Source organism: Ictalurus punctatus, chromosome 2 (genome assembly GCF_001660625.3).
Source record: "Ictalurus punctatus breed USDA103 chromosome 2, Coco_2.0, whole genome shotgun sequence".
NCBI classification, from domain to species: Eukaryota; Metazoa; Chordata; class Actinopteri; order Siluriformes; family Ictaluridae; genus Ictalurus; species Ictalurus punctatus.
The window spans coordinates 4,965,779-4,988,645 of NC_030417.2; the positions used below are offsets into that span (position 1 = coordinate 4,965,779).

At 38.6% G+C, this 22,867-nt stretch overlaps 1 protein-coding gene across 8 annotated transcripts in view; it reads left to right on the forward strand.

Annotated features, from left to right (window-relative positions):
- Positions 1 to 22,867, forward strand: part of LOC108256982 (transcriptional protein SWT1) — a 102,604-nt gene that overhangs the window by 29,278 nt on the left and 50,459 nt on the right. Inside the window, exons 1-9 of one of the 8 annotated variants that reach the window (XR_008398083.1) lie at positions 9,936 to 10,040; positions 12,157 to 12,248; positions 12,332 to 12,386; positions 12,662 to 12,718; positions 12,801 to 12,930; positions 13,979 to 14,077; positions 15,393 to 15,561; positions 15,667 to 15,760; positions 17,001 to 17,141. Coding sequence is in view for 7 of the 8 variants with exons in the window: in XM_053686754.1 (XP_053542729.1) it covers positions 9,951 to 10,040; positions 12,157 to 12,248; positions 12,332 to 12,386; positions 12,662 to 12,718; positions 12,801 to 12,930; positions 13,979 to 14,077; positions 15,393 to 15,561; positions 15,671 to 15,760; positions 17,001 to 17,238 (1,020 nt within the window). In the remaining variant the exon portion in view is untranslated. Of the gene's footprint in view, positions 1 to 9,935; positions 10,236 to 12,089; positions 12,249 to 12,331; positions 12,387 to 12,661; positions 12,719 to 12,800; positions 12,931 to 13,978; positions 14,078 to 15,392; positions 15,562 to 15,666; positions 16,967 to 17,000; positions 18,366 to 22,867 lie in introns of those variants that run through there. The other 7 variants (XM_053686754.1, XM_053686768.1, XM_053686760.1 and 4 more) reach the window with 7 other exon arrangements.

Here is a 22,867-nt window from a genome sequence, read left to right on the forward strand (position 1 = left end):
GAAAAAATATATGAATAAATATTAATACTGCATATACAATGAAAATTGAGTCATGGAAAGAGTGATGAAAGAGATTTTCAAAAATGAGAAATGACACAGCAGTTATTTTCTGAAAACCAAAGTATATAAAAGAGAGACACTCCGGTAGTGTGACAGAGTGTATGTGTGTGTGTGAGTGTGTGAATGTGTGAATGTGTGTGAGCGCGTGTTTCACTGGTGTGTGTGTGTGTGTGTGTAGAAGAATCAGTATTTCTATTACAGAAAGGAGAGAGAATATTAGTAAAATGATCAAATATTTATTATTTACAGTTTTAATTAAGAACAACTGAAAATGTGTATAAATAATTGTTAAAACTGGAAACTGATCAGTTTAAAGAAATCTGCACATTGTGTAGTTGTAACACGCTGGCTGCGTCTGAAATGGTGTACTACCTACTACACAGTAGGCGAACAGCAGTACACCAGAGGGGTACTAGTTATGTCCGAATTCTCAGTAGGAGAGAAATACCCGGATGGTGTACTGCTTCCGGTGAGATTTTGCAGCGTGCAACCGATGGACACTACGCGAGTCAAAAATCCCATAATGCAACAGGACTGGTGCGGACGAGCTCAGAAAAAAATGGCGGAAGACAGCGCGTCGGCTCTTTTTAAATATTAAACCTTGGTTAAACAGGACTTGTTTAACAATACCCGAATAAATTATTAACTTGTTGAAGGTTTAAACAAGAAAACAGTTGTCACAGCGTTTGAACCTTTTTTATGATCTCCACATGCCTTAGCCGGCCAAGCTAACGGCAACGAATTTACCTCAGTCTGTTAACCCCGCCCACTTTACACTACTAATTCAGTTCACTTTCCTGATCTGCGTTTTGCTGTGTAGAAGGTTCAAGATTTTGGAATTAAATGTACTGAAGTATTTTTCTTAAAATTTCATTGTGAAATGTTGTACTTCATATTGTATTCAGTAGATTGTGAGTTTTTGTATGTTTGTTTCTGTAGGCTGTTCTCTCTCTGCTGATAATCCAACAATCACAGGACACACAGGTGGTTCAGTGCTGTTCCCCTGCTCCTGCTCTGACCTGAACACCAAACCTCAGAGATTCACCTGGGAGACCTTCAGAACAGGACGTGCGACAGAAGTGTTAAATGATGAACACTACCATGGCAGACTTCAGCTGTTTAATCACATTTCTCCTGCTAATCTGTCTCTGCTCATATCTGACCTGAGAGAAGAGGATGCGGCAGAATACAGGTGCAGCACTGAGAAGGACCACAGAGACATCAGGCTTAATGTTAAAAGTAAAGTATTTAAATACACAATAAAAGTTGATATTCAGTGACAACAGACTTGATCAGTGTTCAAATGAATTATAATTAAATATGTAACAAAAAGTCTTCTCCATTTACCATAACTGAGGATTTTACTCTAAAGAGTCATATTGTGACAAAATATAAATCAAGTTATAAATAATAGTAAATACTGATTCTGGGTATCAGACTGGCCTGAAACTTTGGGTTGGTATTTGATTGGATTTGACATATTTCCCAGTCTAATCTATGATTTATTTTGGTAACACTGTACTGTTTACAGAGCTACATTACACCAGTAGAATGGTGTTAATATGTGTGTAAATGTGTATGTGATGGTGCACCCTCTCCAGGGTGTACCCCGCCTTGTGCCCCATGCTCCCTGGGAGAGGCTCCAGGTTCCCTGCAACCATGAAGGATAAGTGGTATAGAGGATGTCCAGTAAAGAAATAATAGTGACACATGTAGAACTCAGTCAGAGGCCGACTTACCATTAGGCAAACGTTGGCAATTGCTACCAAGGGCCCCCAAAACACTGCATGAACTTGTAGTTAAGAAAGTTTTATTTTTACTTTTCTCTAATTAATTATGTTTTTCTAAAAATCCATACACTAAAATGCCATCAGAATGCTTAATTTATGAGTGTATCAACGCTCGTGCATACAGCGGCGACGTCACGTGTAGTGTACAGACAGAGTAAAAATGAAGTGAAGCAGCGGTGCTGAAAAAAAGAGTGGGAGGAAAGCAAAAAGTTTTTTTTATCAAAGCCTGTAAAGTGTTTTAAATTAACAGATTGTGCCTTTTGTGTGAAGACAAGGCTCTAGCATCACAGCCAAAGAACAGCAAGGCTGGGACAGGCAGCAGGGTTCATTCTCTCTCTCTCTCTCTCTCTCTCTCTCCCTCTCTCTCTCTCTCTCTCTCTCTCTCTCTCTCTCTCACTCTCACTCTCTCCCTCTCTCTCCCCATATGAAGCTGAACTCTGCAGACATGATCATATGTGAGTTTAATGTCACATGATGATAGTGTGCCATTCAGATGTGGATACATGTTCAGTGCTACTTCAAATAAATATGTTTAAATATTACCACAATTTAGAAAAAATAAGAATATTTGAATAAGCTGCTGTCCTACTGTAGCATACAGCAACTTACTGTTTGCTCTTGGTTAGTGGTCATAGTGAAATAGACTTATTTATTAATATAGGCCTATTATCAAGATTAATTTCATAATGTTAATATTAGAAAATAAAATGCATTATTATTATTATTATTATTATTATTATTATCATTATTATCATTATTATGTTATATTATAGTAGTAGTAGTAGTAGTGGTCTATTTTGGGGGGTTAAATGATTAGATGTGGATTCATGTTAGTGCTAAAATAAAAAGATTCAGTCCTGATTGAGGAGTTGTACAGCTGAGTGGGGCAGCTCTCCTACACTGCACCCAGATGATGCCCCCTGACTAGCTAACATGCTGTCTTGATTGTTTTATATTCTTTGTCACACTGTTCTTCTGTTTCTGTTTGCCTATTTTACAAATATGACTTGATATCTGTTCAGTGCTACTTCATATAAATGTGCTTAAATAGCATTTATGTTTCTGTATTGTTATATTTTTATGCTAGTAACTGGTGTTAAAAATTGGTCTAACCATCAATGAACCGGGGTGTTATGATGTGGCATGTTGTGGGCCGGGTGTGGTGGTCCGCTAAGGGCCAGAAACTCTAGGGCCACTTTTTGGTCCCAGTTCACCCCTGATTATTGCTATTAATGCTGAATAAGAACACATGCTGAAAATGTAAATGTCAATGTTAAAACACTGAAATGAGGGCCCCATTTCTACATTTTGCCTAGGGTCCCTAAATCACTAAATCTGCCCTTGAACTCAGTTCTTTGTTACACCATAGAGCTGAGTTTTTGATGCAAAAAATTTGGAGAATCTATTACTTCAATGGGGCTAAGCCAAGTCATCTCCTAGCTCTTAGGCTGAAGAACAGTGAAAAATATTCAAATATTATGGCAATTCAAACTCCAAATGGCTTGATAAGTGAACCCAAAGGAATTAATACAGAATTTAAATCTTCTTATTAGAAATTATGTCAATCTGATTTGGCTTTTTGTGAGATGGCATGTAATGACTTTCTTCAAGCTCTCACTCTTCCATATCTATCTGATGATGATAGATAGAATGTGCACTTCTGAATGTTCCAATTTCATTAGAAGAATTAAAGGTAGCTCTTATAGCCATGAAGAAGGGGAAGTCATTGGAATGGGATCAAATCCCTTCAGAATTATATCTTACTTTTTGGGAAGAGATGTGGTTGTTAAATACAATTAATCACTCTATTCGAGAGAGCTCTTTCAATTATAGTGCTAGTATGGTCAGTATTACTCTGCTGCCTAAGCCTGACAAGGAATTGACTCAATGTTGGAATCACAGACCACTGTCTCTTTTAAATAGTGACATCAACTTCTATGCTAAAGTTCTAGCTTTCCGTTTAGATATCTTTATGACCAAGTTGGTGCACAGTAGTGTTGGGTCGAGTCCACTTTTGTCAAGTTCGAGTTGAGACTAAGTCCTTAACCAATTGAGTCCAAGTCCAAAAGGAGCCGAGCTAGACTTAAGTCCGAGTCCTTAATGGCCGGGTCTGAGTCGAGTCCGGCCGAGTCCAGAAAGTAATTAAATTGAAAAAATATTTGAAATTGCAATTCTCAACACTGAACTGTTAAATTAATATTGGAATCTTCACAAACCAATGGCAACATAAATGTAACAAAAAAATAGAGCTCTCCCAAGACCTTCACAACCTTATTGTTGCAAAACATATTGATGGAAACAGATACAGACATATTTCAAAACTTCTGAGTCTTTCAGTAAGCACCATAGGGGCCATTATCCACAAGTGGAAGCAGCATCACTCCATCATCAACCGGCCATGCACAGGAGCTCCTCACAAGGTTTCTGACCAGAACAGTCGACAGAAGAGTAGCCCAAGAGCCAAGAACCACTCGGAAAGAGCTCCAGAAACACTTGGCGGCAGCAGGTACCATCGTCACAGAGAAAACAATAGGCTATGCCACAAGACACCATTACTGAAGAAAAGGTATGTTGAAGCTTAGTTAAAGTTTGCTACAACTCATTTGGACAAGCCTATGAAATACTGGGAGAGTGTAGTCTGGTCAGACGAGAGCAAAAATTTCCTTTTTGGCTGTCATACTACACACCATGTTTGGAGAAGAAATGGCACTATGTTTAGAAGAATGGGACAAAAATCACACCTGAATACTGCGACCCATTAATTTCTGCATACAGGAAGCGTCTTGAAGCGTCCACTAAGTATTAAATCCATTTCAGTTAGCGTGTTCAATACTTTTTTCCTGCATCATTCCACTTTATTACACATAACTTTATTTATGGACTTGGATTTATGTTTGGATTTCTTTATATTTCTGAATTTCTTGAGTTAATAATGATGTCTGGTGAAAATTTCATGTGAATCGCTTCATTGGAAATATATTTACTGAAAACGTTCAAGACTTATTTCTTCCTACTGTGTGTGTGTTAGGAGATTACATGAACCGTGGGTAGGTGGGGTGGAACTTAAAAAGGGTATCTTTGTACATTAACAATGTTTCCAATAGAAAAAAACGAAACTTCAACAAGCTCGAGGAAAACAGACACAACACCTCCATCAGAACCGCCTCAGAGTACAACCACAAACTCTCCACCTGCATCATCCTCAACAACCCTGGAACAAGGTAAACAGCAAACACAGCAGCCTCCCTCTAGGTGCCAAAACTTTCCATCAGCAATGAAAAAACACATCTGTATTATTACATTTATTAACATTTTGGTGTGTTTTATTACACAGTTTTCGGCATTCTGGCGGTTTTACTGTTGGTGATACCCGGTGTAGTGGCATTTATTTGTTGGAGACGCAAAGGTATAACACATGCGCACACACACACACAAAACAAATTCTGAGATTGATGAACTGAAAACCTGTAGAAGCAGCAGTACTTCTGTAAGTGTCTCTGGATAAGGAAAATGAAATTGTGTAGTTTCCACTAGAGGTGTGATTTCTGAGGTCTTTTCTCTCTTAGGAGGAAGATGTGGAGAGAACGTGATTACTGAAGGACGTCCGGACTGTAAGAGAAAGCAGAAGGATCAGGTTAGTGTACATGCAGGCCTGAGCTCAGCTGCATTTTTATTATTATCTTTAAGTCTTTGAATCAGAAGATAAATGACTGAAAAGGAGCTATAAAAATTCATCAAATTCTCCTCGTCCATCAGAGTCCTACTGTATTCTTAATTTAATCTCCATTTAATTCTGCATGGCTTCTACAGTAACAGTTATAGCAGATTTGTTTCTACCTTTAGAGATTTAGTTGTATTTGTGATACACTGCAGGTAACACACATGAAACACACATGCTTTCACTGAACAGTGAGTTATAGGAAAATATCTTCTGCTGCTTCTATCAGAACCACATGGGCAGTGTTTAGCTGAATGGTTGCGTCATTGGACCTCTCCTTGGAAGGTTGTGAGTTTAAATCCCAGTTCTGCTGCTGGACCCATGAGCAAGGCCCTTAACCCTCAGCTGCTCAGATATATAAAAGCACTAGAAATTGGTGTGTGTGTGTGTGTGTGTGTGTGTGTGTGTGTGTGTGTGTTATATGTATAATTTTCATGTTCTGTCTTTCCACAGACTGAACCTGGTGTTACTTACTCTACTGTAACCCACATGAACACAGCCGGAGCAGCACGGGTCCAGATCAACGCTGGAGACAAAACTGAATATGCCAGCATTCTAACAATCTAATCCACAGTAAATATCTAGAATAATACTGAATACATACAGTACATTAAATACACACCATGGTAAGCATGATAAACATGTTACTGTGACTTTTTTTATTTGACCATAAATAGCAGATTTAATCATATTTGTGTGCTGATGCTAATCCTGTAAATTATATTTTTAATGTTTGTGTCATTTATTATCATTTATTATTTTGTATAATTTGTTTTTTTATTTACATTTATGGCATTTAGCAGACGCCCTTATCCAGAGCGACTTACATTTATCTCATTTATACAACTGAGCAATTGAGTGTTAAGGGCCTCGCCCAAGAGCCCAACAATGGTAGCTTGGCAGTGCTAGGGCTTGAACTCCTGACCTTCTGATCAGTAACCCAGAGACTTTAACCACTGAGACACCACTTATATGTTCTAGAACGTTTTTGTCATCACCCTGATTTGCGTAAGACGACTGCTGTAGAAGTTCTTGTTTGTGACTGTCATGGGAAAGTCTCTCTGGACTGAATGTGTGTTTCTAAACTAGTTGTGGTGAAATTGTTGTGAAAACCTTATTGCATGTTAAATGGTGCATGATAGTGTGCTTGTTGAGTGTGGAGTATCACACAGTATTCTCTGTGCATGGCACAACTTTGTTTAACTTTGAGAAAGAAGAAGTAGCCATTTTCCCATCAGTCCCCACTGCCCTGACCACAGTCTTGCAGTGCCTCTGACATGCTGAGTGTCTCACAGTGGCTCTGAAGTACCATGAGAACGCTAGTTATGAACGCAACTGTGGTTTTATAAACTGCTAATACTTGTCAGAGGCGTGTGTATGACCTTGCAGCAAAGTCATGAAGTGACATGATTGTAATTTAGCATTCTGCAGAATCTTGTAAAGAGGGACCTTAAAGGACTCTAGCACATGTGAGGAGGGGAATTGCTGTTACACCTGCTGTCGGTCCTTAATAATGTCTGCCACTTGTCAGAGTGGCAGTGAACCAGCCTCATGCTGATGAATTGTGCAGCTTGTTCCACTGTGAGACCAAGTGCTGGAAATAGGCATCGTGCATGAACCGCTGACATGAACCAATCCTGTGGTTGCATGGCATAGATTACATGAGACACCCTTAGCATTCAGTCTTTCAGCACAGAGCAAATCTCAGTTTGCCTGGAACATAGCATCCTCTTTTCCATGAAGAGAAGAAGTGAAGGAAACATATGGACTATGGCTTATAAACAACATGGTGCAGCTATAGGGTTTATTAATTTATTTATTAATTCATCTTCAGTAACTGTTTTATCCTGGTCAGCGTTGTCATGGATTCGGACCCTGTCCCAGCAACACTGGGCACAAGTTGGGAGAATTCAGATGGGACGCCAGTCCATCTCAGGGCACCATTCACACACATTCACACCCAAGGGCAATCTAACATAGTAAACGTGCATGTTTTTAGACAGTGGGAGGAAACCGCACACACAAACACAAGGAGGACGTGCAAACCTCTGCACAGACATTAACATGATTTCATTTAATGATCTATAAGGATCTTGTTGAATGCACAATCATGTCTACACTCTTTTATTTTCTGTTTGTCATATTCTAAGTCTTCCAGGCATCTCACCAGGTCTAAACATTTTTTTGTTTTCTTTACATTAAGTTTCTCGCTCTTCTTGGGTTGCTTATGCACACACTTCTTAAATAATATAATATTCTCATCATTTGAAAATATATTAAAGCTTTTACTTGAAACATTTGTAAAATTCGTGTAGCTTGTTTGTAGCTTATATAATTTCCTACTATTTGCAGTGATAAAAATAAATAAAAAATTATAGTGGCGCATGATATTTGAAAGTTTTATTGTAGCACAATCACATCCCTAATATTTTCACATAAATAAATACATTTGAAGCACAGAATTTTATCAGAATCATAACGGATTTAAATTATGAAACCAACAGCCACGTATTTCTGGCTGCAATAATTACAGCACACCACCAGATGTCGCTGCGGTCTAGGTTTTCAATGCTCCAAAACTTCAGCTCAATCAGGAAGAAGTATCAAGATTTTTTTTTTTATTAGTTCACCATTTTGTGAAATCTTATTTATACATGGAAAAAGTTTGATTGAAATGTAACTTCTTTAAAGATTTGTAACTAATGTGCAATTATTAAAAAATTAATTTGTTAGAAGAGGAGGACTTTATGAAAGACATTTTCTGCTTGCTGTAAATAAAGGATCAAAATTGCTCTTATAACAATCTAGGCTGGATAACATTAATATGAGAAAAGCTGGGAGAGAAAACTATGTTTTGATTCAATCAAACTTTTTATCCCTCAGATAAATAAACAATTTAGAGATAAATGTGGAGCAGATTTTACCATTAAAGAATTGAACCACGCAGTTAACTGCCTTTGATAAACTGATAAATCTCTTGGGCTTGAAATATCAATCTGCTATCTTTTACAGATATTTCTGGAGCTCCTTATGAGAACTTTATTGTTCACACTTTTTAAGCCAGGAAAAATAATCACCCTATAACTCTGTTAAACACAGACTATAAAATGTAGACTCATATCTATGATTCTCATCTAAAGAAAAAGGTCTGACACAGGTAATCAGTGAGACACAATCTGGCTTTATGAGACAAAGATCAATACATAATAATATCCGTTTAGTACAAGATCTTCCTGATGATAGTGGTGAGTTTGTAGACGATGGGTTTGTTCTGTTTCTTGACTTTTATGAAGCTCCTGATACAACAGAGCATTAGTTTATGGTTACAGCACGTATGCTAGATTATTGAAACTATATTATAATACAAATGATTGCATTTCTTTATTACAAGGATCCTCACATCTTTTGAAATCAGTGGAGGTATTAAACAATGCTGCCCAGTATAGTTAAAGCCATTCCACTAGTACTTTTAATAATGGTGAAAAATGTTCAGTTCTACAACTGCCTTAACATTGCACTCGTCATACATGGATGTGAAATTCTGGAAACATCGTCTCAAACAGGTCATTAAAGAAGTATGTTTGGTAAAGTTTTACATCCTGTATCAAGTAAAAGAAACTTAATTTTGGATTTATTTCCTGAAATTGAATGTAGGAAGTGTCAGACAGAGTACACTGGCTTTCCTGTTCCTGCAAATGTTTTTAAAAAATCATTTTAAAGTCTTAAATAATGTGTATTTTACAAATGATTAGTTAGGAAAGATGTTTAATTTTGACCATAACAGCTGCATCTTTTGTGATGAGCATATAGAAACATCTGACCATCTATTCTCTGAGTGTAGTTTTGTTAAAACTTTTCGGGAGGACATACCGTATCTAAACGCCTAGACACAAAACACATCAAATAAATAAGACAACGTCATATTGTGTTTGGTATGTTAATGAAAGACAAAAAAGCTGAACTACTTGTTAAGCATTTATTGCTTTTGGGAAAGTTTTGGTACACAAGTTGAAATATATGAAGTCCTGGTTTACGTCTTTCAAAAAAGAATTATTTATTTACTTAGAATCACTCAAAATAATGAAAAAGAAAACACTGCAACCGAAAAAGTTAAATCCTTGTTTCATGAATTATTATTATTATTATTATTATTATTATTATTATTATTTAGAAGACCCCTATGGTTAAGGGAAGGAAAAAGGTCTTCTTCCTCTTCTTTCTTGGTGCTATGGTGCCTGGTTCGTGGACTTTACACTCTTTGTTGTTAGGATGTTTTGCAGTGTTGTTTGAAAATGTTTCATCTTCATTAATTAAAATAAATAAATAAATATAATAAAATAAATTTAAATTGTGAATTCCTGTTTGTGTAGAGGAGCGGAGGGATGACGTCATTTTGTAAAGCCAAAACCCGGAAACGAGTTAGCATTTTAGTGCTTCCGGTTCCATCGTCCCGAAGTCAAAAGCCTGAAGTGGTGAACACAAGCTCAAAATATTTTCACGTTTTATTCTACCACATAAAATACACCAGTAATACCCTACTCGTGATTTTTTAAAGCTTTTACGTGTATTTGGAAAAGGCGGTTGCTAAATGGGACTACAGACGTTGTCTGAGACATTAAACGTCCTCACGCCGAACAGGAAAAAACTTTGCAGATAAACTGGTTCAGGTTTGTTGTGCACAATTCCAAAAAAATATGGGGATGAAGATTCATCCACAGAGTAAATCTGTATTATGGAAAGTGTTTTTTAATCAAGTTTGGAAAAGTTGTCGGAAGCTTGGTGATGCAGTCGTTGAGGTCGCGCGACCGTGGTGTAGTTCGTTTATAGCATATGGTTAGCATTGTATTTCTGGGGGTTGTATTTAGGCTTCAAAACTTCATAAAAGTTGTGTTCATTTGTGAAAATGATCTTAATGGACAAAACGTGTTAGTATTGTTCACTTTTGTTGATCACAGAGCTTATTTTTTGCAATAATCCAAAAGCCTATGGGAAAATCCTGTTAGGTTTTTGTCGAGGGAACCAGTGTGATGCTAACTTCCGGATTCCGGTACAAACAACATCATCCCTGCGCCACTCTGTGAACTCAACCGATAACAACCTGGCTCGCAAAATAAATAAATAAAAAATGCACCCAGTCACAATTCTGTGTGTTTCACCATCAGAGCAAAACTAGCCAGTCTAAATCCTCCATGCTTCGCATGTGACATCAGAGTTATCCAATCACAATCTTGAATACGAGAGCGGTTATTTACATCTGTACCCATATTCCGATGAATCCCGCCTCCAGCGCTGTGATTGGTTAACACCGACCCATTTTTGCGCTCCGATTGGCTGTTCGGGTTACAGTCTAATCCTGAATACGAGTGGAATAAAAATAACAACACGTCTGAATTTGAAGCAGCGAGATACTCGGTCCAGTCTGTCAAACTCCGGCAAGTGACATTTTCTCTCAGTTTAATATCCCAGTGACACAACAAGAGCTTAAAGTTTAAAGGTTTGGTGAAATTATGAGCTCTGTTTGAAGAATGAATGTTAGTTAGACATAATGGCAAAAAGAAAAAAAATGAAGGCACCAAGTTAGCAACACAGTTAAAATGAGTTAGTAAGGAGTAAGAGGTTAGTAAGGAAGCAAACTAGTGACCATAGTATTAGTCTAATCTATCTTTCATTCATTCTTAACCCAGATCAAACTTTATAATGATAGAAAGCTGATAAACATGTAGTCCATTCAGGTTTATTCATTCATCCAGAGGACGTTATGCCAATACAGAAAAAACAGCCTAGCAAACTTATAATATTACTTTATAACCTCTATTATTTACCCAACATCTTATTGCTATCAAAAGCTTCCTACTGAAGCTACACATTTTATTTTTTAGGTACATATAATCACTTTTGTACGTATACAATCCTGAATCTTTATACTGTTTTGCTGTACACAGTTTGTCAGCCACCTTCTTGTCCATCAGTAGAAAGGAACCACCGGTGATCAGAGATGACGGACCGCTCACAGCACAGCCGTCACACTCTGTACACTTACTTACCACTTTATTATTTATGATACCTACCTTGTTTGTACACCTGCGTGTACAGTTAGAGAGAGTAGTTTGTGTTGCTGTGGGGTATGTATGGTGTGTATGGGGCAGCACTGCCTCCAGGGTCACTGGTTCAATCCTGAGCTCAGGTTAATGTATGTGTGGAGTGACGCAGGTTCTGCTGAGATCTTTACGCTTACCCTTTTTTCCTGTTTCTAACACAACAACTTCGGGAACCGATTGTTCACTTGCTGCCTAATAAATATATCTCACCCCTTGACAGGTGCCATTGTAACGAGATAATCAATGTTATTCACTTCACCTGTCACTGGTTTTAATGTTATGGCTGATCGGTGTGTGTGTGTATATATATATATATATATATATATATATATATATATATATATATATATATATATATTGCGTAATATATCTACAACTATACTATAGTATGGTACGATTGTACTATACTTTATACTTCTACAGCTAGTAAGGAAACATCTGAGATTCAGTCATGTCCCGGTCGAATTCACATCATTGTATATCCTCACAGGCAGCAGCGACGCCCAGAAAAAAGACCAGAACAAAGAAGCATAAGAAAGAACGAAAGAAACGCAGATCGTCATCGTCCTCCAGTGAGGATCAGGTAAGGATGGGGAGATTCTTAAAGCATTACATGTTTGAAATTGTTCATTCCTGCCTGTTCTTCATTATTATATGTTGTTTTGGGGGACAGAGGACAGAGAGAGACGCAGAAGCAGTCGCAGGGACAAAAACAAGCATGTGAGCAGGTGAGGTTAGGTATTTATCTTCACCTCAGCCTCAGAATCTCGTAGCTGATGATGGTGTACTATGCTGAAGTTTTGTATTTAGTATACCGGACACTTTAATAAGAACACCTGTACACCTACTCATGCATACAATTATCCAGTCAGCCAGGCTTAAGTTTGGGATTCCATGATTAAAAACAAAAACTCGCTCTTAAAGAAAAACACAGTTATGTATATCACATTTTGTCAGCAATGAAGTTCGTTAAGACTTCGGACTTTCTTTTTCAGGCTTGTTGTTACGACGCTTCTACTGAGTGCACAGAAACCAGTGATAATGATTATGAGGTTAGTTTAATGGAATTGTCCATCCCTTAGAATGAAGACTGTGTGTGTTTTTGGGCGTCACGTTGTTCTGTTACGACTGTAGATGCAGATAGTTGAGGAGCTGCATCTGGCTCGCTCCAACAGACAACTGCACGTGAAGGTGGAGAAGAGTTACGGAGAGCTGACCAGCATGGACGTAGACCCGGCAGACGAGAGCGCCACCATTGCACTCAGTAATGTCACCACTGGGTAAATGGGCGTGCATGAAAACCTACAATCGAGTCGAGTTTGAAAATGAAATGCAACGCATCGCAAATACAGTTGTGCCCAAAAGTTTACACACCCCTTGTTGAATCTGCAAAATCTTAATACTTTTAAGAAAATAAGATGGATCATAAAAATTCCGTGTTATTTTTTATTTAGTACAGTCTTTAATAAGCGTTTTCACATAACAGATGTTTACATATAGATAATAGCTGAATTTATAAAAATTACCCCGTTCAAAAGTTTACATACACTTGATTATTAATACTGTGTGTTGTTACCTGGATGATCCACGGCTGTGTTTATGTTTTGTGATGGTTGTTCACGAGTCCCTTGTTTGTCCTGAGCAGTTAAACTGCCCACTGTTCTTCAGAAAAATCCTCCAGGTCCTGCACATTCTTTAGTTTTCCAGCATCTTCTGCATGTTTGAGCCCTTTACAACAGCGACTATATGATTTAATATCCATCTTTACACACCGAGGACGACTGAGGGACTCGTACACGACTATTACAGAAGGTGCAAAAGTTCACTGATTCTCAAGAAGGCAACACGATGCATTAAGAACCAGGGGGGTGTAAACTATTGAACAGGATGATCAGTGTAAATTGTTATTTTTTTGTCTTCTGAGAAACATGTAAATATCTTATTTAGCTTCTGAAGGGCAGTACTAAATGAAAAAATAAGATCTTTAAACAAAATAATTTAGACAGATCATCCTGTTCGAAAGTTTACACCCCCTGTCTCTTAATGTATTGTTTTGCCTTCTTGAGCATCAGTGAATGCTTGCACCTGATATAATAAGGAGTACGTGAGTAAAAATGTGTGTGTATGACTATGTTTGAGCATACTAAACTCTACTGGACTCTATTGTACTCACTTGCACAAACTATTAGACCAAATCTAGATGTGTCCATGTAGGCTAGCGCTTTGCTGTTTCATACGTGTGTGTGTGTGTGTGTGTGTGTGTGTGTGTGTGTGTGTGTGTGTGTGTGTGTGTGTGTGTGTGACATCTCAAGGTCAGAAACAGCAGCAGGACCTCCTCATTGTGCTCGACACCAATGTTCTCCTCAGCCACCTGGACTTTGTGAAGAGGATTAGACCCCATGGACTTGGAGGTAGGAAGACAGTGGTCACATGCTCAAGTATGAGAGCGACTGATATTGATTTTTTTTTTTTTATAACCGATCCCGATTATTTGCATGTTTACATGCCCGATAACCTATATCCAGAACCGGTATTTATTTACTGTTTTACTTCTGTTTTTGACACAAAGATAACACCACCACTGAGCTGAACAAACCGTTTTATTTATAACAATTTTGTCAATTTCACTTCCTCCTTGCATACAAAATAAAACAACTCTTATTTATACATGAATAAATAAAATGGTCTATAAGTGTGCAAAAAATAAAGTGCACTGTTACTAAAGTGTCGTTTTTTTCTTTTTTCTTTTTTTCTTTTTTTAAATAAAAGCTTTGATGAGATCAACAGATTACATGATTGTGTGAGTTCGTCTCTATTTCCTAAACTACAGAGCAAGCATTTATGTAACACATCTCGTTTGTGCATTAATGGCTGTTATGTTAAATAAAGTTCATCAGTTATTTAAAGCAAGTATACTTTACCTGTGCATGTCGTTGTTGAATCGTCTCCCCTCAGATTTAGTGCTGCAATCACGGTCCTGCTCGCAATCTCAAAACGGCCACAAGATGGCGCCATTTATTAATTCTAAATAGTATTCTAAAAAGATCTGAAATTGGGATTACAGATTGTACGATTACAGATTAGATCTTGTTTTTCTCAGGCATCCTAGTCCGCAAATTTGTTGGACGAGTAACCAATAAAACTCACCATTATGAGGAGAATTCACTTTGCTTTTAAGCACGTGTATCAGAACTCTTTCAGTAGATGGAATTTGAACTGGAATGAAATGAAGCTCTTGGCCTGTATCTGTGTGATTTGATGCACTCTGCTGATGCCACGTGATTGGCTGATTGCATCACTGCATGAATGAGCATAAATGTTCCTAATAAAGTGGTCAGTGAGTATGTCTGCTTTAGTACGTGGGTGGGTGGTGTCAACATCCTCTATAAAGAAGAGTGAAAGATGATATACTTGAATTACTTCTACTACTAATATTTGACAAATACAAAAGAAATCTAGTTATATATTTATTAATTAGAATACTTGGTTCAGGGTAGGGGTTTTTTATTTGGTGAGCCTTTCAATGCAGAAAACTGTTTTAGTGTTTAGTGTATTTTTATTTTGCATTTTGGACAGTTTTTCCATTGCTCTAGTACTACAACACTACTATTATTGATATAAAGAGAAAAAATATGTAAACTTGATCATTCAGATTTAAACAGTATTTGATTTTTGACAGCAAGGAGATCGGGTTTAACTGGTTAAGTATCTCTTTCTGTGCTGCAGCTCTGGGGTTCCCGACGCTGCTGGTTCCCTGGGTGGTTCTACAGGAGCTGGACTCGTTAAAAAGCAGGAAACTGTCAAAGGCCAGCTGTGGACTACATCTACACCTCCCTGAAGAACCAGGAGCTGCGTCTCTGGAGCCAGTCCATGCAGCAAGTGTCTCATGCTGCCTGTGTGCTGCTGATTTTTTGGGTTTTGTGGGTTTTTCATTTGTTCTTTGTATGAATGCATGCAGCAGCTCACCAGGTGATGGCGCTGTTTGTTAACATTGTTTCAGGCAGGCTGAACGTGGAGGATAATGACGATCTGGTGCTGCAGTGCTGTCTCCAGTACAAGACGTTGTATCCAGAGGGCACTATCATGCTGTGCACGTAAGCTGTACATTCAAGACTCAGAATTGTTCAGGCATCTTTAGGAGGACATCTTTGGGGGTCACATCTGGAATTGTTTGCTAATCACGCGTTCAACAAAAGACCTTGTTTTTATCTTCTGATTTGCTCACAGTGGCCTGCTGGACACCTTTGGATATTTGAATAGTGCTTTTAACAATAAACAATATCACAATAGACAATAATCTGTTATGAGCATTTACATTTTTAATGAGAGAGAGAGAGGGAGAATTGTTAATGGAATAAGTAAAAATAAAGAAATAAATAAATAAAATGGATTTGATTGAGGTATTAACACAACATATCTGGTGTAACTTTAGTAGTAATAAGGGATGTCACAAATGTTTTATTTAGCTCTGTTTGTGTTTAAATCGCAGCCCTGATATCGGATTGTGCTGTTATAATTCATTATATTCTAAAAAGTCAAACAGTCCTGAAGCATATTATGAAGAATAGTCCTGGGATAGTCTGATCTAAGTATGAGTGCAGCAGCAGTTCTTAGGTACAAATGTACAAAGGTGAGATTATCCACTGAGATTACCCTGAGGTTTAACTCTGAACTGTTTTTGGTTCTTTTTTGTTTTTGACTTTTTCTTTCATCGTTTCCATTATTTTATAGCAACGATAAGAACCTGTGCAGTAAAGCTCTGCTGAGCGGAGTCAAGGCCCTGATTAATGGGCGTTCCCTAAAGTGGTTCTCATCCTATTTATATAGGAGAACCTTTGCTGTGGAATTAGTGAGCTCTATTTCCTGCTCTCAGCCTATCTCATCTGGGGTTCCTCGAGGTTCTTGTCTTGGCCCTGTGCTGTTTTCTCTATATATGCTCCCTTTGGGATTAAACTCTCAAACACAGTGTAGCATATCATTGTTATGTAGACCATACCCAGTTGTATCTGCCTCTGAAATGTAATGATAACTCCAAACTGTCACGTATCAGGAAACTCTGGACTCCAGTTCCCATCAGCCACTGCTCTACATGTACATGACCACCTGCACCTGATTCACGTTTCTGTTAATGAGCATTCTTGTGTGTATATAGCCACTGTCTGCATCGTTTCTCTGTCTTTCGTTGTCTTAGACTTCCGTGTTCCATGTCACTGTGTTTTGTTTCATGCCATAGTGTTTTGCCTAGTTGTCTTAGTGTCTTTGTTTTGTTGTGTATTTGTTTAATAAACGTTCTTATCTGCGATTGCTTCCGAACCCATCCTTGATTTGTGACAGAACGAAAGACCTTCAGTCAGAAGCAGCAGTTTGCCAGGATGGACGACTGGAGTGTCAGGATGCCACCGATGTTAGTGGAGTACTTCGCCACGCTATGCCAAGAGGCGGAGGAGTACCAAGCTGTGCTACGAAAGCAGCAGGACGCCAGGAATTACCTGGCCTTCAACTCACCTCCCATGTTCATGACGGACTACGCCATGCCACACCAACAGGAGGGGGAGTCTGCGGTCAGGGCTAATACCATCTCCCACCCTCCCTCCCCTATTATGGATCTCATTCAGCCTGCCCGCTCTGCCGAGGACGTCGCTCCGCCTTCCTGTTCCGCCGAGGACATCGCTCCATCTTCCTGCTCGGCCGAGGTGGTCGCTCCGCCTTCCTGCTTAGCCGAGGTCGTCGCTCCGCTGTCCTGCTCGGCCGAGGTCATCGCTCCGCCGTCCTGCTTTGAGGAGGACGTCGCTCTGCCTCCATGTTCAGCTGAAGACGTCATTCCTCTTTTTTGCTGCGTGCCATATGTCACTCCCCCTTCCTGCTCCACGGAGGACATCATTCCCCTCTCATGCTCCACGGAGAACCTCGCTCCTCTCCCAGGCCTCGCGGGGAACTTCGCTCCCCTCTCCTGTCCTGCGGAGGTAGTTGTCCCGCTGTCCTGCCATGCAGACTTCGCTCTGAGCTCCAGGCCCGCTGGGGGCGTTGCACCTTTTTTTTGCTCCGCTGAGGAGGCCATACAGTCTCCTGGTTCTTGGGACATTTTACGCAGGGGGTCTGGACCGCCAGATGGAGGGGGTGCATGTTTGGGCGCTCCGGGAGTAGCGCCCTGGGGCGGGTTCTGTCATGTATCAGGAAACTCTGGACTCCAGTTCCCATCAGCCACTGCACTACATGTACATGACCACCTGCACCTGATTCACGTTTCTGTTAATGAGCACTCTTGTATATATAGCCACTGTCTGCACTATTTATCTGTCTTTCGTTGTCTTAGACTTCCGTGTTCCAGGTCACTGCATTTTGTTTCATGCCATAGTGGTTTGCCTAGTTGTCTTAGTGTCTTTGGTTTGTTGTGTATTTGTTTAATAAACGTTCTTATCTGCGATTGCTTCCGAACCCATCCTTGATTCATGACACAAACTTGCATCTCTGCTTGATTATTTGGATGAAATAAAGGTGTAGATGGCATCCAGTTTTTTGCAGCTTAATGAGTTGAAATCTGAAATGGTGTTTTTTGGTCCATCAAAGTTAGCCAGACAGCTTTCTCTACATCTGGGCCCTTTAGCCACCATTGTTAGGAATGTTTGGTGAGGAACCCTGGTGTGATTTTTTGATTCTGAGGTGAAATGTGAAAAACAAATAAATTTTCCAAGAATCCTTTCTCATAGTATGAATTTCTTGCTTGGTTCCTCTGATTTTCTGTACACACCTGTCTTGTCTTTCCCCTGATTGGTTCTCATATGTAAGTTCTGTGTTTTCCCTCCTTAGTAGCATTTGTTTTACTGAGTAGTTATTATCTGATGTATTCTGCATGCTAGATTCTTGTTTTGTACCCTTTCTAAATTTCTGGTTTTTGTTTGGTTTGTTTTTATTATTTATTTATCTTGTGAGCAAACCTAATGAGCCCAATGAACCTAATTATCTGTCGACCAGCTGTAGTAGCAACTTTATAGCACAAGATGTCGCTATTTAGCCGCTTAGCCATAGCTCACTTCCGTCTACTGGTGTGTGGGACTCGGTCCATCAGGTTTCCTAGGGGTCATCTAACAATCTTCACTTGATATCATAAAGTATAGAAACATTAATGCGAGGAGAAACTTTACACATTCAAAACACTTAGATTAATTTATAATGCATTCATTTGTTTATTTAGGTAAAATTTCATCTAAAGAAAAGGCTACAAGCAAGCATTAAGAAAATGATGCCTAAGAAAGATAACAATGCTGATACTATGAAGTAAGATAAAACCACCACATGAGATAAAATATCAAATTTTTTTTTTTTTTTTTAGAATAAATATTAATGCTGCATATAAAAAGTAAATTGAGTCATGGAAAGAGTGATGAAATCACTCTTCAAAAAGAAAAAATGAGACAGCGGTTGTTGTGGTTTCCTGATAATCACACTATATAACAGAGACACTCAGGCAGTGTGAGTGTGTGTGTGTTGTCACTTTAAGGGACTGGTGTGTGTGCAGAAGAATCAGTAATGATGAAGTGCTTGTATCTTTTGTCTGTTGTGTTTCACGTCGCTGCAGGTGAGTGAAGTTATTTTCTATTTTCTATTACAGAAAGGAGAGAGAATATTAGCCAGTTCTTAGTTCAGCTGCTTTGTGTTTAGTTCATGTGGTTTCTGTCCAGACTGGGTTTACAGTAGGCCATAGTTCAGCCCTGTTCCTGAACAACCAAACTGTCCAAAGACAGCAGTAATCTTTATACACAAGGTAAACATACACGTCATGCCTTGTGTTATAATCTCCTTATTTAGACCTGTTCAGCTTTGATCATGTGGATTTTTTCTTCCTGATTAACTTCAGTCTAAAATGTACTGATGAAGAGAGGTGGGTGAATGAATAAGGAGGAATCTACAGTGAGATTATTTTACATCCCTATAATACTTACAGTGTATGTTTTTACACATTTACTGAATTACATCTCTCACAATCTCTGTCTTAGTGAATGTATCTATAATAACTCAAATAAAGTGTAATAGAAAAGTTATTTTCCTGTAACCTGTACGTCACTTCTTCATTCTGGTCTTAGCTGTAAATAGATGGGTGTGAATTTCACACCTTTTTCTGCTGTCCCTCTGTCAGTGACCATCTTCACTTCCTGCATCATGCCGTATGTATGTATATATAATGAGAGAGAGATGTTTTTTTTTAATTAGTTGCATGCCTTTATCAATACTGTCTTCACATTTTCAAAACTTACAACAGCGGTCTATGTGGACTGAACTGTGTCACTCTCATTACTTATAAATAAATTGTTGTAAAACTAAATAAACTAATTTAAATAAATAATAATAACAGCTAATTTCCAGTTTAGCGTTACACAGCTGTTGTGTTTTTGATTCATTACCATCTATACAAAAGGGGAACTCTGTGGATCTATGAGCAGTGTGGTGATGCAGTGGGTAGCGTTGTCTCCTCACAGCTCCAGGGTCCCCGCTTCAGTCCTGAGCTCGGGCTTCTGTCTGTGTGGAGTTTCTGTGCTTGTTCTCCCCATGTCCATGTGGGTTTCCTCTGGGTTCTCTGGTTTCCTCCCACCTCCTAAAATACATGAGTAGGTGGACTGACCAAGATAAATTGCCCCTAGTTATAATTGTGTGCATGCCTGCATGGCGTGTGTGTGTGTGCGTGTGTGTGTGCGTGCGTGCGTGTGTGTGTGTTTGCGTGTGTGTGTGTGCACGCATGCGTGTGCCTTTTGCCTTTTGAGGAGGTTAACAAACTGATCCACCTTACATTGTTCAGAGAAAAACAGAGAATCACATGTAGACACATGTCATAAAAATAAGCATACATACCAACAGTCAAAAAATAATTAAAAAGTCAAGTAAAAGCGAACCTAAAAAAAATAAGTAACGTTACAATGATGGACTCCATTGTGATGTGCCAGAGAGATTTTCTTCCTGTTTTCTTCCAAACAAAAAGCTGCATCGTAATGACGTAAGCGTGTACTGAGTATTACTCAGTATTCTCTGTGCATGGCACAATGTCGGTTAACTGATGCTGAGAGAAAGAGGAAGTAGCCATTCTCCCATCAGCCCCCATGCTGCCCTGGCCACAATCATGTGGTTACTCTGACATGCTGAGACCAGGGGCATAGCTAGGGCTAATTTTAGTCTAATGATTACAGCAAGCAAGAACACACACACACACACACACACACACACACACACACATACAGAGGTGCTTTAAAGTTTGTGAACCCTTTAGAATTTTCTATATTTCTACATAAATATGACCTAAAACATCATCACATTTTCACACAAGTCCTAAAAAGTAGATAAAGAGAACCCGTTTAAATAAATGAGACAAAAATATTATACTTGGTCATTTATTTATTGATGAAAATGATCCAATATTACATATCTGTGAGTGGCAAAAGTATGTGAACCTTTGTTTTCAGTATGTGGTGTGACCCCCTTGTGCAGCAATAACTGCAGATAAATGTTTGCAGTAACTGTTGATCAGTGCTGCACATCGGCTTGGAGGAATTTTAGCCCGTTCCTCAGTACAGAACAGCTTCAGCTCTGGGATGTTGGTGGGTTTCCTCACATGAACTGCTCGCTTCAGGTCCTTCCACAACATTTCTAATGGATTAAGGTCACGACTTTGACTTGGCCATTCCAAAACATTAACTTTATTCTTCTTTAACCGTTCTTTGGTAGAAGGACTTGTGTGTTTAGGGTCGTTTTCATGCTGCATGACCCACTTACTCTTGAGATTCAGTTCATAGAGATGTCCTGACAACGTCGTTTAAAATTCAATGGTATAATTCAGAAATCATTGTTCCATCAATGATGTCAAGTCGTCCTGGACCAGATGCAGCAAAACAGTCCGAAACCATAATACTACCACCACCATGTTTCACAGATGGGATAAGGTTCTTATGCTGGAATGCAGTGTTTTCCTTTCTCCAAACATAACGCTTCTCATCTAAACCAAAAATTCTATTTTGGTCTCATCTGTCCACAAAACATTTTTCCAATAGCCTTCTGGCTTGTCCACGTGATCTTTAGCAAACTGCAAAGGGGCAGCAATCTCCTTTGTTCATGCCATGATACACTTCCACAAACATGTGTTGTGAAGATCAGACTGTGATAGATCCCTGTTCTTTAAATAAAACTGAATTCTCACTCACACCTGATTGTCATCCCATTGATTGAAAACACCTGACTCTAATTTCACCTTCAGATTACACTGCTAATCCTAGAGGTTCACATACTTTTCCCATTTTTAATATACTCACTAAGGTCACATGATCTAGTTTAAATGATGATGATGATTTATTATTATTATTATTATTATTATTATTATTATTATTATTATTACTCTAAGTGGTTGTAGTAGTATTTTTCAGTTTATAAAAAGTGTCATGTGTCATTTGTATTGAATTGAAAAGGAAGTTTCGTCACGTTGTAATACCTCAGAACAAGTTTGGCTCCTGAAGTCTTCTGTTGTGTTGACTCGGTCCTTCAGGCTTCCTAGGGGTCATCTAACAAACTTCACTTGAGCAACTGAGAAAGAGGCACCTTAGACAGATAACAATGATACTATGAATATGATAAAACCACCACATGAAAAAATATATGAATAAATATTAATACTGCATATACAATGAAAATTGAGTCATGGAAAGAGTGATGAAAGAGATTTTCAAAAATGAGAAATGACGCAGCAGTTATTTCCTGAAAACCAAAGTATATAAAAGAGAGACACTCTGGTAGTGTGACAGTGTGACAGAGTGAGTGTGTGTGTGTGAATGTGTGTGTGTGTGTGTGTGTGTGTGTTTCACTGGTGTGTGTGCAGAAGAATCAGTAATGATGAAGTGCTTGTATCTTTTGTCTGCTGTGTTTCACGTCACTGCAGGAGAGTGAAGTGACAGAGCGTGTGTGTGTGTGAATGTGTGTGAGCGCGTGTTTCACTGGTGTGTGTGTTGAAGAATCAGTATTTCTATTACAGAAAGGAGAGAGAATATTAGTAAAATGATCAAATATTTATCATTTAGAGTTTTAATTAAGAACAACTTTACTTACTTGTTATAATATTAATAGGACCAACAGATCTACAGTGAGATTATTTTACATCCCTATAATACTTACAGTGTATGTTTTTACACATTTACTGAATTACATCTCTCACAATCTCTGTCTTAGTG